We start from the raw sequence: 16,904 nt of genomic DNA, 5'->3' as shown, positions 1-16,904 counted from the left end.
GAAAGGGCCGTCACAAGGAAGGCTCAACCCAGGCAGGGCTTCTGAAAATGATGGACAGGACAAGGGAAGTCTTATCTTCTTGATCTAACCATGGGTCCCCAAACTTGGCAACTTTAAGACTTGTGGACTTCAACTCCCAGAATTTTCCAACCAACTATGCTGGCTGGAGAATTCTGGGAGTTGAAGTCCATAAGTCTTGAAGTTGCCAAGTTTGGAGACCTCTGAATCTAACCAGATGAAAAGATCCCACTTGTGGCAGGGATCTCACCTAAATCTCAGAGGCAATAGGTTGGAAAAGATGTAAAAATGTCTTTTTTCTGCCACTTCTACTTACTTGTGGAGTAGAAGATGTTAGGCTAACTCAGTAGGAATGCTACTGAAGTTATCATATAGAGAGCTCCATGTTCAAAATGGGACCAAATTTCTACATTCACACTAAGGAAAAAAATGGATTGTCTCAGGCTCTAACTTCCTGGAGGCATCTACCAACTCTTGAGTTTGAGATAAGAACTTGCAATAGTTGGGTTTGTGCTGGGATGTATCTTAATATTTTGAAGCAAGGAGCAACTATATATGTTCAGTCAAGAGTAAATTTGATCCAGATAAAAACAATATACAATCTCAATGACATATCTAGTCAGTCCATCCAGGTACCCCAAAGATAAAGATAACAGGTCACATTTTTCAGTCCTGGCCCAGAAGCTTAACTACCTACATTTCTTGGTTGATTTGTATATTGAAAATACATTAATTTAAAAATTGTAGAGTTCTTCAGGTTTCCCCCCCTTCTCCTCTACTTATTTGGTTTTTATTTATCATCACTACTAGTAGTTTTACAATTTCTTAACCAGAACCAGCTGCTGCTGATGGTGAATCTGGAAAGACATTGAATTGGGTAGCTGGGACTGTCTTGGAAGAAGACCCCAAAGCCTTAGCTCACTAGACCTGAAGGTTACACTCCCTCCTTCTCCATTTACTTTGCAGTAAGTCTAGCGGGATTCACCCCTAAGTAGAATAGTTCATATAATAGTTCATAGCTCGCTTGGTCCAAATCTCAAGCTAAATCCTTTATTATAAATCTCTAAAGCGCATCCAAGAAATTGCAATTAGGAACCGACTAGTCTGAGAGCCAGTATGGTACTGTGGTTGAGGCTGAAACCTGTAGTAAAACAGAAGCCAGTAGCCCGATGCCCATCTTAGGCACAAAGCCAGTTGGTTGACCAGCCACTTTCTCTCTGCCCTAGAAAGGAGACAATAGCAAACTTTCTGAAAATCTTTGCCGAGGAAACTGCAGGGATTTTGTCCAAGAAGTCTGCAAGAATGGGGCATGATTGAACAGAATGGGGTGGAGGGAGAAACCTGAATTGCTGTTTACTTTGAGATTCGACTTGGAACCGAATGGCAAAGAAAGTATGCACTTTGTTCTCTTAAAAGTTGCATCCTGTCCAATCTAACAGTAGTAATGCAAAACTGTTGGTTACGTTGATCATGATACCATACCGATAATACCAGGATTAGTAATAAACTTTCCTGCCATGTTTTTTTTTCAACTGAATTCTTTTTTTTTTTTTTAAAGGGTTGCTTGAAAGAAAGACCAAATAACAGGCTGATAACATCAACTTCGATTTAAAGGAAATTCTCCTTTTGAGCAATCTCTCTGTCCATGACGGGCGAGTATCATTTCAGTCACAGCCAACGACTTGTTTTTATCCCGTCCCTAAATGTTTCGGGTGTCCTCTCTGACTTGCGGCTCTTCATCAGTTCGAGATACGGAGAGGATGCGATTGTTCACTCAAACTCCCAACGTGATTCTTCCTCTTAACTCCCAATGAGGTTCTTCCTCAAACCGTTATCAGAAAATTGACATCACCCCATTCCTAAGAGGTCCGTAAGGGGCGTGCACAAGTGCACCGTCGTGCCTCCCGTCCCTGTCCTATTGTCCCCCCTTTATTCGTACCTCTTTTCTGTATTCTTACTCATGCTTATATACTTATACCTATTATCTTGTAAGCGATTGACAAATCAAAATAAATCTTGTAATTCTTCTAGCGGGGTGGGGACATTGTTTTGTATGGAACAGGAAGAGTTAACCCTCTCCACAGCAGAGAACCGCATCGGGTAGCCCGCATTCATACCCCACCCACCACTAAGCAAATATACGCTCGTTGAAAACATCAACAAAAACAACAAAATCCGGTTGGTGGGTTGGTTGATTGGTTGGTTTTGATTCTCAACATCTGTGTAGGAAAGTCTTTTTAGTCCGGGGGAGGCAGAGGGACTTTAGAGGGTCTATTTCTGGGAGAGTGGCTTTTTAGAGGTTTCCTTCCATTGTGGTGCAAATCCTTCCCCCTTCTTCCTCCTTCCAACTGCCGAGAAAGGAGAGAAAAGGGAAAGAAACGTTTTAACCTAATTCTCCGCCTTTCTATTTACTTATCTGTCTGGTTCCGGGATCTTCCACCACCAGCAAGATATATTTGCCCTCGCTCTGAACATTTATTTGTTTTCTTTTTTTCACTTTAATCCCTGAAAAACCCAGCGTGGTGCGGGCGTTGCGCTAACATCCTTTCCCGCGGTCCCTTCATCAAAACCCGACTCCTCCATTGCCTCCTCTCCGCTCTTGCTCACCCTTTCTCTATGTTCATCTACCTAGGCTTGCCTCCTTTCCCGGAATAAGTCCTTGAAAGTACAGAAATAACCGTCCGAAAATGGAGAGAGCGAAACGGCAATTTTCTGGCCATCGGCGGAAGCTTTAAAATCGCCTCGTCTCTAAGGAGCTCGCCCCAAGAACAAGAAAGCACCCGTTTCGGGCAGGCGGAATAGGGGAAAAGAAAGAATTGCAGAAAATTCGCATATATGCGTTTCAAAGATATATATTAGCAACCATCGATTGTTCTATCCCTATCGAGCGTCGTCATATAAACGCTTCCAGCCCTCCCACCTTTTTTGCTACCCGTAAAAGCCCTTTCACTCCCGATACCCTGGAATGAAGTGGTTCGTTATCCCAGAGTGTTTTAATGTTCGTGAAAATAGGGAAAGGCTGCCTATCAGAAATGTCTCTGGGTTTAATACATGCTCACCGCGCAAGAGGACCGTTCTCCTTTCGGACACAAGGGGTCGCTGTTGCGATCGTTGCGTGAAGACCAAACTCAAAACAGCAATAAAACCTCCGCTCCCGGCGTGGCTGTAGCAGTGATACCCGAGGTGATGGAAGAATTCAAGGCACACACATACACACACACACAAACATGTATATATATGTATACATGTATATATTTATATATTTATATTGATAGGTGTGTGTGTGTGTGTGTGTGTGTGTGTGTGTGTGTGTGAGAGAGAGAGAGAGAGAGAGAGAGAGAGAGGATAGATAGATAGATACATGATAGATAGATAAATAGATAGATAGATAGAGATACATAAATAGATAGATAGGTGAGATAGATAGATGATAGATAGATAGATAGATAGATAGATAGATAGATAGATAGATAGATAGGGAGAAAGAGAGAGATGATAGAGAGATAGACAGATGATAAAGATAGATAGATAGATAGATGATAGACATAGATAGATAAATAGATAGGTAGGTAGATGATAGGGATAGATAGATAAATAGATAGATGATAGAGATAGATAGATAGATAGATAGATAGATAGATAGAGAGAGAGAGAGAGAGAGAGAGAGAGAGATGATAGAGATAGATAGAGAGATAAATAGATAGATAGAGATAGATTGATAAATAGATAGATATAGATAGATGATAGATAGAGAGATGATAGATAGACAGATAAAAGAGAGAGAGAGAGAGATGATAGAGAGATAGAGAGATGGAGGGATAAATAGATAGATAAATAGATGATAGAGATAGATAGATAGATAGATAGATAGATAGATAGATAGATAGATAGATAGATAGATAGATAGATAGATGATAGGGATAGATAGATAGAGAGGGAGAGGGAGGGAGAGGGAGAGGGAGGGAGAGGGATGATAGATGATAGAGATAGATAGAGAGGGAGGGAGAGGGAGAGGGGGAGAGAGAGAGAGAGAGTAGTTAGTCGATCGGGATCTAAACGCTGAAATGTAGCTAGGGCATAAGGCACGACTCTTGAACCAGGTTGGGGTAAAGGTGAATTTTAAAGCAAAGGCATCCCTTTTCACTTCCAAGAACCCGAGAGGGAGAGGGTGGAGAGCAAGCCCCCCACCGCCTTCTTTAAGGTTTTCCTCTGCAGAGCTTGCAAGGGAGCTGAAGGCTCGCCCCGTTTCCCATCCTTGCCTTACGGAATCCCTGCTGGCGTTTCTAGCTTCCTAGTCAGGAAATCCCAGGCGCCGTTTCTGCATGTCGAGTCGAAGCTTGTGGGTTAGCTGGCATTTATTTTTGGTGAAATTATCTGGAATGAAAGAAGGCCCCTCCTCCTTTGGCGATGTCAGCGGACCAGCCCCCCCCCTCCCCTGGATTTGGGTCCCCGCGCCTAAAGCGTTAGTTCTTACCCACCTTGCTGGCTTGTTGCTTTACAGACTAAACGTAGCAAGGTCGGAGTAAGGGGGGGGGGGAGGAGAGTGAAAGAAACTATGTTCCCATCCGCCTCTTTCCTGGATGCGATGAAATTCACCACGACTCCCTGTCCTCCCCCCACATCTGCCACCGTGTATGCCGAATCTTGAAATATACCAGCCATGTTTGTTTACAGCCCAAGTTCGCCTTCTGACCTTCTCGAAGGATCGTTTTCAAGACGGTCAACCGAGAAAGCTCCGCTAAATTCTTGCTCCCCTTTGTTTTTTAGCTGAAGTTGAAAAGCGGGTTAGCTCTCCTTCTTACAAACCTCAATAGCAACCACCGCGGCAACTTTCAAGGGGTGTTGTTTGATTCTTTCGTTTTGGTTTCGAACCTGTTTTAAAATTCACGGGCATCAATAACAACGAAGGTTGGACAGCACACGAACGCGTTTTTACATTTTTAGGCTGCTGGAAAGCTTTTGGGAGTGGTTGGTAAATGGGGATTTTATTTTCTAAAGCTGGACGTGAGCTGGGATACCCCGATTCCCCTCAGTCAAGCCGAAACCACTCCAGAAAGAGACCCAACTTGGTATACAGACTATATAGACTTTCCTTCTTGGATGATTCTTTTTTTCCGTCTCTTCTGGGAAAACTCCTTTGAAAGATAGACAAGTAAACGAGGTTGAAAGCACCGATCTTGAAGACTTGTCCAACCTCTGGCTGGGGTCGTGCAGCATTAATAAAAAATAAATAAGAATTCCCTAAACTTTTAATCCTCAAAAAATCCACTGAAGACTGAAATCGTTGGAGGGAAGAGGGGGGGCTGGGAGCAAACCATGCATGCATGCCTGGGTCTGTGCGCACAGGAAGGAGTCGAAAGTTAGAATATGAGCTAATAAACTTTCTACCAAGAGAATATCAACTAACCTCACTTCTTGTACACTTCACAGGATGGTTTTATGCCGTGTCAGGAGAAATCAACGCCCATCTGAGTGGTAGCACTTCCCAAAGTAGTGACTTATAATGTCTTAGTGTCGATAGAACAGTGGCGCGGAGATGCTTTGTACTCTATCACCAAAAGGATTCGCCACTACTTTTCATTCAACATGAAACTGCCTATTTACCGCGTGTGTTTTCTACGTGTGTTTAGGATCAGGGGGCCTTAGCCTTATGAAGTGATTAAGATTAGATTCGAGTCTCGATGTAAGACTGGTGTTTCCACACACATAGAGATTGTCCATAAGTTTTATTAATCATGGGGACCAAAAAACCCGGCCCTGCAAGACTTTCACACTTCCTCATGGGAAGCTGAAATGGTAAAGTACTTCTAGGTTTCAGACCGACAGCAAAAGCAATAGTTGGGAACTAGAAGTATCAGTAAGTTTGGTTGGGGGAAATGAGCTGGCAGGTTCCTGTAAAAATCTACCGGCAACGCACAATAGCAGTAGTTGTGATAAGATTTTCCTTCAACACAGTAAAGCCAGCGGAGGAAATTGTTCACTCTAGCTTTTTCCTTCCGTCTGCCTATCCTCTTTCTCCAGGAGTAAATCCATTGACATTCCAGGAGGGAATTGTTACCTGCATAAAAACGGCTAGCGTGGGGCCAGGGTAGCGGTGGGAAACGCACTACTTCCAAGTGCTAAACACCTGCCAGCAGCTACCACCTTCCCTTTGACATCTGTGTCTGTCACTAACTACGAGAACGGGGAAGCCGCAGAAAGAAATGAAGGAAACTGAAGCTTTACGGGCAGCAGAATCAAGCCGCTGTCAACGTCCTGTCAAACTGGAGTCTCGCTGGCGCTTTTATCGTTCGCCTCAAATAATAATTAAAACAACAACAACAACAAAATGACCCCTTTCCCCTACGCCCTCCCCCTCCCCAACGCCAAAAAGATAGCGGGCGAAAATCTCAGCGGCTAAGCCTTTATTGCCCCCTTTTTGGTGGCATAAATCAGATTGCATGGCTTTTAATCCGCCCCTCCACCTCCTCCTCCTGCTCTTTTTTTCCCTCCCACAATATTTGATCAGTCACCTGATCCCCATTTCCTTCTCTCTCCCCCCCTCCCTCAGCGCCCTCCACAGCCTGCATAGCTGAAGGAGGGGAAGCTGTTCAGAGAATAAACATCTCGTTTCTTTCTTTTTCTCCCCCCCCACCCCAATTTTTTTTTAAAAATCCTGCGCGACTGTAGTAAGGGGGAAAATGCGGGGGGTTGGGGTGTAAAAAGGCAGCTGCTTGCTTTAAGCCAATGAAAGGGGAGGCGTGTTGATGCAAAGGGGGGGGGAGTAAAAACGGATTAAGAGCGAGTGTGTGTGTGTGTGTGTGTGTGTGTGTGGAGTGGGGAGGGGGAGAGAAATCAAACGAGGAGAGGAAAAGTTGCCTCTGGTTCCTTCCTTTCCCCCTCTCCGTCCTCCTCTCTTCTCCCCCTCCACTACTCGCTCCCCAGTATTTCTCTGCGTCTGTCGCGAATTTCTCCAAGCAGCCGCCTGGCCGGATCGCCAAACCCCCCTGAAATATGATAATCAGAACAGCTGCTTCTGTGTTCCCTCCGGCCAATCAGAAGAGGGCAGGTTTGACGTCCCCGAGGCCTACGCCGGCCAATGACGAGCGAGCTGAGTTGGAGCAGAGAAGTTTGAGTAAGAGATAAGGAAGAGGCTCGTGGTCGAGGCGCGCGGAGTTTCCACGCACTGGGCAGCGCCTCCGAGAGCGCTCTCGTCGCTTGCCTGGACCCGGGTGGGGTGCTTTTTCTCTCCCCTCCCCACACCCTTCGGACGGAGCCGTTCTCTCACCGTAGGACAGAAGGGCGTCCCGTCATCCCGCCTGCTTGAGGCCGATTCCCAGCGCGGCGGCGACGGCGGCGGAACGAGCAAGCATCTCTGCCGTCCCTTGACAGCATCTCCTTCCTTCCTTCCTTCCTTCCTTCATTCCTTCCTTGGGGCAAAAAAAAAAAAAAAAAAGGCAGAGCCGCCGGTTTATTTGTTCGTTTAATTTATTTTATTTATATTTGATTCATCGTCTCGGGAAAGTTCCTGGGCAGCCGAGCACCATTTCACTGTGGACACTATACCCTTGGGTAGAGATGGGCGATATGGGCGACCCACCGAAAAGTAAGAAAGCGACGGTTCGCAACCGCTTCTTTTTTTTAAAGGCTGTTTTTCCTCGCGGTCGTTTTAAGGCGAAGTACAGGGAGAGAGCAAATCGTTTCGCGTAAGAAAGGCAGGGATGGGGGGGGGGCGGTGCCTGTTGCGATCCCTTCGGCCTTGGGCGGGATGCTGGAGTGCTCCCCCAGTGGGGTTTGGTTCTCCAAGGGGAAAAACCCCGCCGCTCCCAAAGTCGGGGTTTATAAACCAGGGAGCCTGAAAACTGGCTTGTGTGTGTATGTATGTTTGTGGGTGGGTGGGTGGGTGGCAGAAGGGGTCTCATGATTTGTACGTGCTGACAATCTGTTGAAGATCAACGGGAAGCCACCTTTTCCTCCAATTCGCAGAGGGATTTGGTGGTCCTGCCTGAAGAGGCGTGAGGTGGGGACGCGGGGAGGAAGAGGGGAACGAAAGGGTCCCGTGCCAGAGGCCCGTCACAATCTCGGCAATGACTTTTGAGCAAGCTGCGGCAGCGCTACCAATCTTTCGGATGTAACTCTAAACCCCGAAGGATCCCATTTTCGCTACCAACAATAAGGAGGTTTCTCTCCGCAACCAAATTTGATTCGGGATGAGATCCGGGCTGAGGTCCGGCACAGTTGAGGCCGAGACAATGCCTCCCACGCCGGCTGAATCCAGTCTGCGGCCAAAGGGGGAGAAATTGTGGGGGGGGGAAATGAAACCCAGAAATCAAAGCTTTCAGGCTGGGTCGGTCGCTCCCTGGACATGTAAACCTATTGCCCGCGCTTAAGTGTTTCTCGACTCACTCGTCTTCTTCCCCACCCCCGACTCCAAATTATTGTTATTTGGGTTGCTTGGAAAGCGTGGAAAATGCTAGCCTTTCTCCGACCCTGTCCGCAAATTTACTTTAACTTTGCGTTCCGCCTTCTCCCTATGCCAGGAAAGCCTTTGATGGACACACACACACACACACACACACACACACACACACCCTGATCCCGATTACTGTCCTAAAACGCCACTCTCTTTTGCACCCTCCCCTTCCTCTCCTCTTTTTTTCCCCCTCCGTCTCTCCCCCCCACCCACCGCCTGCCTCCTTGCCCGAAAATGCAACGGCAAGCCAGCAGCGCGTTTCCTAAAGAGCTCAGACGGCGGGGTTGGCGGGGACTAATAAAAAGCGCGTTTATCTCAGTAGGAGAGCCCAGCGCTTCGTCCATGATGTCTCTTCTCCTCCTTTGCCTCTCAGAAAAGCGGCTGATTTCCTTGTGCGTCGGCTGCGGCAATCAAATCCACGACCAGTATATTCTGCGGGTTTCCCCGGATTTGGAATGGCACGCGGCGTGTTTGAAGTGCGCGGAATGTAACCAGTACTTGGACGAGACTTGTACGTGCTTTGTCAGGGATGGGAAAACCTACTGCAAGCGAGACTATATCAGGTAAGGAGCCCCGTCTCTTTCTTGCCCTTGCCTTCCCTCCCCTCCCTCCGCACCGCGCTGGGAGTTATGGCGACCGTAGATTGGGGGGGGGGGGAAGAACTGGGGGTGAGGTGCGGGCGGGGGGGCGGTGGCGGCTCCGTGCTGGTTCTCTTCCAGCCGAACGGTTGAGATTCTTCTGGAGTCTTAACTGGGGAAACTTGTTTCTTAGGGCAAAGAAAGCTCTATTCTATCCCTTCAGAAGCCTGGAATAATGTACCGAGAAAGGTGCACCCAGGCTCCTGAAACACAGCCACACAGCCACACACACACACACACACACACACACGAAGTCTCAAGCATAAAGGTGGGAGGAACATAGTAAACAGGAAAATAAACGAGATGCAGACATAATTATAGAGTGATGGGTTCCCCCCTTTTTATATTTCAGTCGTGTTTTTTTTAAAATCTGTATAGGATGGAGGCAGGTTGCATAAAATGTCCCCCCTTTAAAAAAAAAAAAGCCCTCTAACAAACAGGCCGGGTGGCAAGAAAGTGTCCCCATACTCCTGAGTAAATATCTTCAGGGTTTCGGGAGTCCGTCAGGCGCTGGTTGAAGGCCGCCTCCTTCTGAAGTCCTCTCTCTGTGTGTGCATTTACTTCCTGGGTAGCTGAGGAAGGACTCGCGGCCAGCTGCTTTTGCCATAGTCGGGGTTAACTTCTTGGCTTTAAATCTATGAAAGTGGTGGGAAATAAACGTATTAATCCTACCACACAACTTCCAAAGATTTTTTTTTTAAAATAATACGCCTCCTAGGTAGAACAAGCCAAACAAAAGTATCCCAGAACTGTCTATTTCGGAAGCGATTATTATATATTTTTTAAAATGTTCCATGCTCACTGAATTGGGTGGGTGGGTTGATGTAGGAACCTCTCTGCAGGGCAATCCGAGGTGAGTTACTGACACTCGGGGTCTCTGGCCCAAAAGCTTCATTCGAAAGAAGATCCAAAGTATCAAATAAATATCTTGAGAGTCCGGGTTTGATGGGAAGGAGCGCTGGGGCTGTGAGGGGGTGTTGTTTGATTCCCGGCTCCTCTTTTGCGACTGTTCTGGTGAGGTCCAGTTTGAGGCGTGTGTAATATTTTTTTTGGGGGCAGCTGCGATTTGTTGTCATTCAAATGAATCCATCCCCTCCCCTGAACTCTAGCTAATTAAGTGTATAATTGAAATGAGGTGGGAGGTAGTGGGGAAGAGAGGTTTCTCCTGCGCTTACCGGGGCAGATCCCACCCCCCCTATTTTTCAGGAAAGTGCATTAAGGAAAGGAAAATAGCAACCACTCCCCTCGGTATCCATTCTAGCCAGGCCCCTTCGCCTTTTAGAAAATAAACCACCGATGCGGAGGAGGGATTGCTCCCCACCCCCTTACGAATCAGCCCTAAGCCATTTGGAAGGAAGGCGATAGAAGACAGCTATAAAATAAAATAAAAAAGCATTGTTCATTATTAATGCTAACAATAGTAATTAAATAAAGTCCGCACTGTGCTGGAAAAAACAACAACAAATTGCTTGGAAGGGGTGGGATGGAGGATGGGGGGAAAACCCACACAAAGCCTTCTTTTGCAGGAAGGTCTACTCGGGAGCCAGACTTTTCAGTAGGGTTTATTCTCAGGTAAACGCGTGGGTAGGATTACAGGCCGTAATCTTTTTAAATATTAACCCTTTGGGCGCTCCAGGACCGCCTCTCCTTTCTTATCTTATCTGCCTTGATGAATTGGATGGAGGAGATCAAATTGCCCCTCAGCTGTTAGCGAACAATCGCTACATTTAGATAATGGAAGCGGCTTCCTTCCTTCCTACCCTGAAAATCTGGGAGCTGATTTTAAAAAATAAATAAATCCTGCTGTTCTGGCCACCGCTGACCTGACAGCTAAACCGACAAATAAATATTTTTTAAAGAGAGAAGGGGAAGCAGCTTTTCTTATTTCTTATTTCAGGGATTTTTCGGTGACCGCGGGGCAGGGGGAGGCTGGGATGAGGAGACGCGAAGCTACTGTGTGTACCCTTGGTTGGGTTTGATGTTGGGGGGGGGGGGGGGGGCAAAGGTTGGCGGCTTGCGCCGAGGACACAATCCAGACGGGGAGAGGGCTGCTTAAGGTTGCCTAACCAGGAATGGCAGGAGGAGGAGGTGGCGGCGGCGGTGGCGGCGGTGTTTTAAGCGGCGCTCAGTTCTTGGCGTGTGCGAATTTGTTTTTCGGTAGCAACTTTTCGCTGGATCTGAACCCTTCTTTCGGGTTGCTTTTTGGATCCCCCCCCAAAAAAACAACAACAACTTGGTTTACGACTTGGAGCGCAATTCTGAAAGGCGAAGAAGACTGAAGTCGCCGACAGAATCCACCGCCGCCCGATATTCGCCCTCAGAAAGGCCGCTAGGGAACGAGATCCAGTTTCCTTACCTGCCTGCCTTGCCGCGGTTCCTGAAAGGCGGCCAGTCCCAGAGCTTCGGACGGCCTTCTTCTCTAAGCGGGCGGCTGCTTCTTAAAACGTTGTCAAAATCCAGGATTTTATGAACCGCGGGGATTTTATGAAGGGGTGTGTGTGGTGGACTTAAAATCCGGGGCCGGGCAAAGCGAACAAATAAATTTACGTTAACAGGCGCTGTATCTCCCAGCTATCCATTTGTCTGCCCCCGTCGCTCACACTATAGCAGGTTGACTCGGAAGTAAATGCCACTGGCGCCTTCGGTACGACTGTCCCAGCCCCTCTGCTTAGGCCTGCAGCGTTCAATTCGGCCTCTCTCTCTCTCTCTCTTTTGCAAATCCGTTTCCTTGAAAAGCAAACCCCGCATCTTTCCAGCTAACGCAAAACGTGTATTTCGGAAATGCTTACTCAAGTGTAAAGTCAAGTTCAAGGGGCTGGATTGAAGCACATTTGCTTGAGAGGCTGGTTCGTGGACCGGGAAGGTCTTACCGGCTCCCAAGAAACGTTTTCCAACGGGAGGCCTTTTCCCATCTTTGCTCTTTCCAATAGCTTATTCCTGGCCCAGGCCCCGAAAGTGAGTTCTGCCATTTCTTTCTTCACTAAGAAAAAAACAGCCGGTAGTTTGAGGCTTTGTAATTATTTTATTATCCATTATTTATTTTCTCCCTCGGGTTTACTTTTATGAAAAGAGGTTGCACAGTGATAAGATAAGGAATGGCTGATATATATACACACGGTATAACCGCGCCCCGGATCAACAGAGAAATTATACTTAATGGCGAGCTAAGAAGCGAAGCGATCAGAAGGTTGTCCAGCCGCCTTTTCATATCACCTAACCCCATCGCTGGGTTGAACAGTACTCCAGAAGTTTTCTGGCCTGTTCCTCCTCTAGAACCCCTTGCAATCTATTTTGGAGGAAAGTTTGTAAGATTCGGTGTATGTTTCCCCCCCCTACTTTCCGAAAAGATAGTTTACATTCCGAGGTAGAGAAAGGCCAAGTTAACTCAAAATGATTCGTTTTAACTTACAGATAGCTCTCTCTCTCTCTCTCTCTGTGTGTGTGTGTAAAAAATAAAATCGCGGGTTTTCTCGGGGCCGCAACTCTCTCCTAGAAAGAACCGAATTTCGGTGGGAAACCCAGTTGGGTGGGCGTCCTTCCACTCGTGTAAGCAATCAAAGCCTCAGCCTTGGCGATAAGGTAGGCCTCGCCACTCGCTTTTGCTAAGCCAGAACCAGGAAACCCGAGAGACTTGTGCCTCACACCGTCTACAAATTAATAAAACGAACTTCAGGATTTCCGTGAGCAACAAACCAAAACACATTTGAGAAGTTCAACCAGAGCGCTAATGGCCATCTTCAGACCTTTTTGTTTTTTTTAATCCCTTTTAGAGTCTCAATCTCCAAAACAGAATCCCAAGTGGGGATTCCCAATTTGGCTACTCCCCAAATCCCTTTTCTGGCCTGCTCTATAAGAAGTATGGTTCTGCTTTGGTATTTTGGGGGCCCCGTGTGAGGATCTCGGCAAAGATAGCGCGTAAAGGGCATAATGGTTTTCTGCGCATCCTTGTAAGAGAGGATAAATTAGAATCTCAGCAGAGTTTTTGTTTGAACCCGGCCTGAACCTGCGCGTTTGTGTTTTTAAAGCATGGGGTCCGGTTTTTTTTTTTTTAAAAATAGGACTTTACAGTTTAATAGCCCTCCTTTTAATTGGTCTAGAGTTAACCGTAGGCAATCCCCTTCCTTGCCGTTCTAGCTAGACTCGCAGGAACGCTTTAGACGGTTCCTTTGGGGAAAAAAAAAATCTAGATTCGATGCCGGAATCTGTAGAGCAGTTCTCCACTGTTGCGGAAAGAGACGCGTACAAAAATAATTTACAACCAAAATATATATATATTAGTAAAAAAAATAAAAATGCATCCCACCCCCAAAGTTCTTTTCCTTCCTTCCTCTGCCGGGCAGGCAGAGTGCGGTCAGCGGCCTAAGCATCGAAAAACAGCAGCTCCAAATCTGGGTTGGGGTCCTCACCTGCCCCCCCCTCCCCACTATTTAAATGGGTGGGAGAGTCAGCTGGGCAAGTTCAATAGAAAAAGGGTTGCTTTGGGCGGGCGCCTGAAAACTCGCGGTCTGGCGGATCGGGTCAAAAAAAAAAAAACTTGATTCTAACAGGGATCTAAAATATTTTTTCCCCTCCTCTCTCCTATTCTCCTCTTCCTCCTCCTTTTTCCCTTTCCCTCCTCTTTTTCCTCACCTCCCTCCCGGCGGGGTCCGAACTCAGGTTATACGGCATCAAGTGCGCCAAATGCAACATTGGGTTCAGCAAGAACGACTTCGTGATGCGCGCCCGCTCCAAAGTCTACCACATCGAGTGCTTTCGCTGCGTGGCCTGCAGCCGCCAGCTGATTCCTGGGGACGAGTTCGCGCTGCGAGAGGACGGCCTCTTTTGCCGAGCGGACCACGACGTGGTGGAAAGAGCCAGTCTCGGCGCCGGAGACCCCCTCAGCCCCTTGCACCCCGCCAGGCCGCTCCAGATGGCAGGTACTCTTGGGCGCCTTCCGGGAGGAGCTTGGGCTGGTGCTGCTTTGTACCTTACTGTCTTCCCAGGCCCAGCCTAACCCCATAACTGCCCGGTTCTGTACCATATTTAGCTCCCTTACACAAAAAGCGACTTTTCTGCAGGCGCTCAAAAGGATGGGGCCCAAGGAAGCGTGGAACCCTGGGATTGGAGCTGCAAAGCCGTAGCTTTCTTTACAGTACAAGCAGCCTTGGGGCTCCTTAAAAACTAAGGCATTTCGTTTGTCATAAGCTTCCATTGTTTACCCTCTTGATTTATCAAACAGTGAAATTAGCGGTGTGGAATTAATTAGAGGTGGAAGCAAAAGGGTAACACTTTGCCACCCAAGAAGGGGAAAGCTATAGGTCTAGTAGTCAAGAGCAAACTCCATTGCCCTCTGAGCTTTAACTTCAGAAGAAATAAATAGGATGAAACTATTTCTAAGCCGTTGCAGTATAATTATAGTACACATATGTTAATGGGCATGAAAAGACATACGCTAAAGGGTTAGGGCAGGAAAGTTTGCTTAGTTTTGGCTAGATATGTGCCTACGAAAGATGCACTTGAAAAATGATAGAGAGGAATAAGTTCGGCATGACTGCTGGACTCACTTCCATTCAAGTCAATGAGGTGTACAACAGAATGCTTTGATGTATGTATGTTTTGTGCCTACAAATTTAAATCACTGATATGGTCGCTCAATCTCACCACAGAAACTTTGGGTGGCATTCAAAATTAACTCTAGTGTAGTCCCTGCAGTTTTCTCAGCAAGATTTTTGGAATGTTACCCTGGCCTTCCTCTTAGTCTTAGGACTGAGAGAGTGTGATTGGTCCAAGGTCACCCACCTGGCTTTGCACTGCAGGTGGAACTAGAATTTACAATCTCTTGGCTTCTAGCTCAGCACCTTAACCATTATACCAGATAGTTTTCACCACATTAAATCTCCCTATATAGAGTAAAAGTTTCTTTCCAAATCAGTTTTTCCCCCCTCTGTATCAAATCTCTTGGAATCCAATGAAAAATCAGTGGCAAAATCCAGGGTTAAACAAATACTATTGTTATATTTACATAACAAGCCTCAATCAAATAAATTGCCCTTAAGTTGAAAGCCTGGTTTCCATGAACACTGAATCACAAGCTTATCAAGTTCTTCTTACTCCTGTCTAATATCCTAGATTCATTAGACTGGACAACCACTGGCCAATAACCATAGTCTGTTTTTTAATCTCAACTTCCCAAGGCCTGAGTTGACATGATATTTGATGTGAGAATTTCGGTGAAACCAGTAATAATTCTAGATGTGTTTATGCAGAAAAGAACAATTCTAGATGTGTTTATGCAGAAATGACAGAATAGGAAGGAATCTTGGGGTATCTTCCAAAACTAACATGTTTATTGCTGCATGAGCTTTTGTGGATCACTTCTTCAGGAAGCTCAGTTCAGTAGGATTTATTCCCAGGAAGGGTAAAAGTAGAGTTGCCATCTAATTTGTCTTATCCCAAAGATTAGGCACTCTGCCTGACAAACCCAAAGGTTTGCAAATACATTTTGAACTGTATTATATTTGCATTCACATTATTTTTGCACAATTGAGGCCTATTCACATTCGCTTAGAAAAGTTCCAGTGATTTTAAGGACTTTTATTTCCTACAGAAAAATAACATAGTTTAGAAAGAAGTTTCAGAACAATGAGTGGTGCTTTTGCTTTGGGGTAACAGGTGCAGATACCGGCACTTGAAGTGAGTATCTGCACCTGTTGAAGTTCATGCATAAATCCAACTGGCTCAGTATGTTTGCAAACCCTTTTCTGTGAAAGTAACAGTGCAATTCTATACTTGTCTACTCAAAAGTAATTTTTACTAAATTTCCATGGGGTTTATTTCCACATGAATTAAATGGCAGCCTTAACTCCTCTGTATTTAGTAGACGCTCCTTATGAGAAAACGCAACTGGGATCACAATCTCTCCAGTAAGTGTACTTAGGATCAAGAGAGGAAACCCTGTTTATATTAAGTTACCCTGTGAACCTGAAGGTATTAAGGAAACACATATTTGAACTGGTATAGTTTGCTTGTCAGAGACAGGAGATTCAATCCATCTCATGTTGAAGTCAATACAAAACTTCAGTTGGCTGATATGGATCAAAAGTCCGCTATAGTCCAAAGGTAAATAATGTGTTATCTTTGGTAGCTTATCAACTGATTATTAAGCTACTAGGTATATTTTAAATGGATAAACAGACATACTCCGTGTGTGTGTGCTTTCTCTCTGTGTGTATCTTGTGCTGTCAGGTATATGGTGTAGGTTAATCAAATACTAATTGCAGATAAAAGTAGGGGAAATCACAGAGACCACTATTGGTCTTATCAAAGCAAACTATATTGATCTCTATTGGAGTTTTGTACAATTTCCTTAGATGACTATTCAAACATTAGTTTCAGTGAGGTCAATGGGGCTTCCTAGAATAGCTGCCTAAAAAGATATATATATATTGGAATAAATCTATTTCAGCAACCCCCAACAGGGGGGATTTGGGGAGAATGGAGAGGGAGTGTGCTCCCAGTGGGATGCTGCCAATATGTCAACCACCCACTGATCTCTTCCAAAGATGTTTCCTTAGAATGAAGCATTGGATGAAGAAGGTTGCTAGAAACAGGGAAACTCATAATACAGGGGGAAAACCTCTTCCTGCAGTAATTTACAACTGTCAACAAGCTAATCTTTGGTAATTGCTTTCCAGAAGATCCTGCTGCCTCTTTCCAAAGCTTTTTACGATTTGGGTTGAAATTGTAGCTGAGGGTTTTAGAGTGAGTTTAGGAAGTTGGCATTATTTTGCTTCACTCCACTTCTGTATCATTAAATG

The 16,904-nt window shown here is 45.9% G+C and overlaps 1 protein-coding gene across 5 annotated transcripts in view; it reads left to right on the top strand.

Moving 5' to 3' along the window:
* The first annotated feature begins 7,128 nt into the window (after positions 1–7,128).
* The window catches only part of ISL1 (ISL LIM homeobox 1), a 75,375-nt gene continuing 65,599 nt past the window's right edge, over positions 7,129–16,904 (top strand). For 3 of the 5 annotated variants that reach the window (XR_015742373.1, XM_087927313.1, XM_087927311.1), the window contains exons 1-3: positions 7,129–7,603; positions 8,844–9,033; positions 13,765–14,024. Coding sequence is in view for 4 of the 5 variants with exons in the window: in XM_087927313.1 (XP_087783439.1) it covers positions 7,576–7,603; positions 8,844–9,033; positions 13,765–14,024 (478 nt within the window). In the remaining variant the exon portion in view is untranslated. The remainder of the gene's footprint in view (positions 7,604–8,843; positions 9,034–13,764; positions 14,025–16,904) is intronic. The other 2 variants (XM_087927314.1, XM_026714310.2) reach the window with 2 other exon arrangements.

Source organism: Pseudonaja textilis, chromosome 2 (genome assembly GCF_049901715.1).
Source record: "Pseudonaja textilis isolate UNSWEBS1 chromosome 2, rPseTex1.2, whole genome shotgun sequence".
NCBI classification, from domain to species: domain Eukaryota; kingdom Metazoa; phylum Chordata; class Lepidosauria; order Squamata; family Elapidae; genus Pseudonaja; species Pseudonaja textilis.
This window is presented reverse-complemented; position numbering and strand designations above follow the sequence as displayed.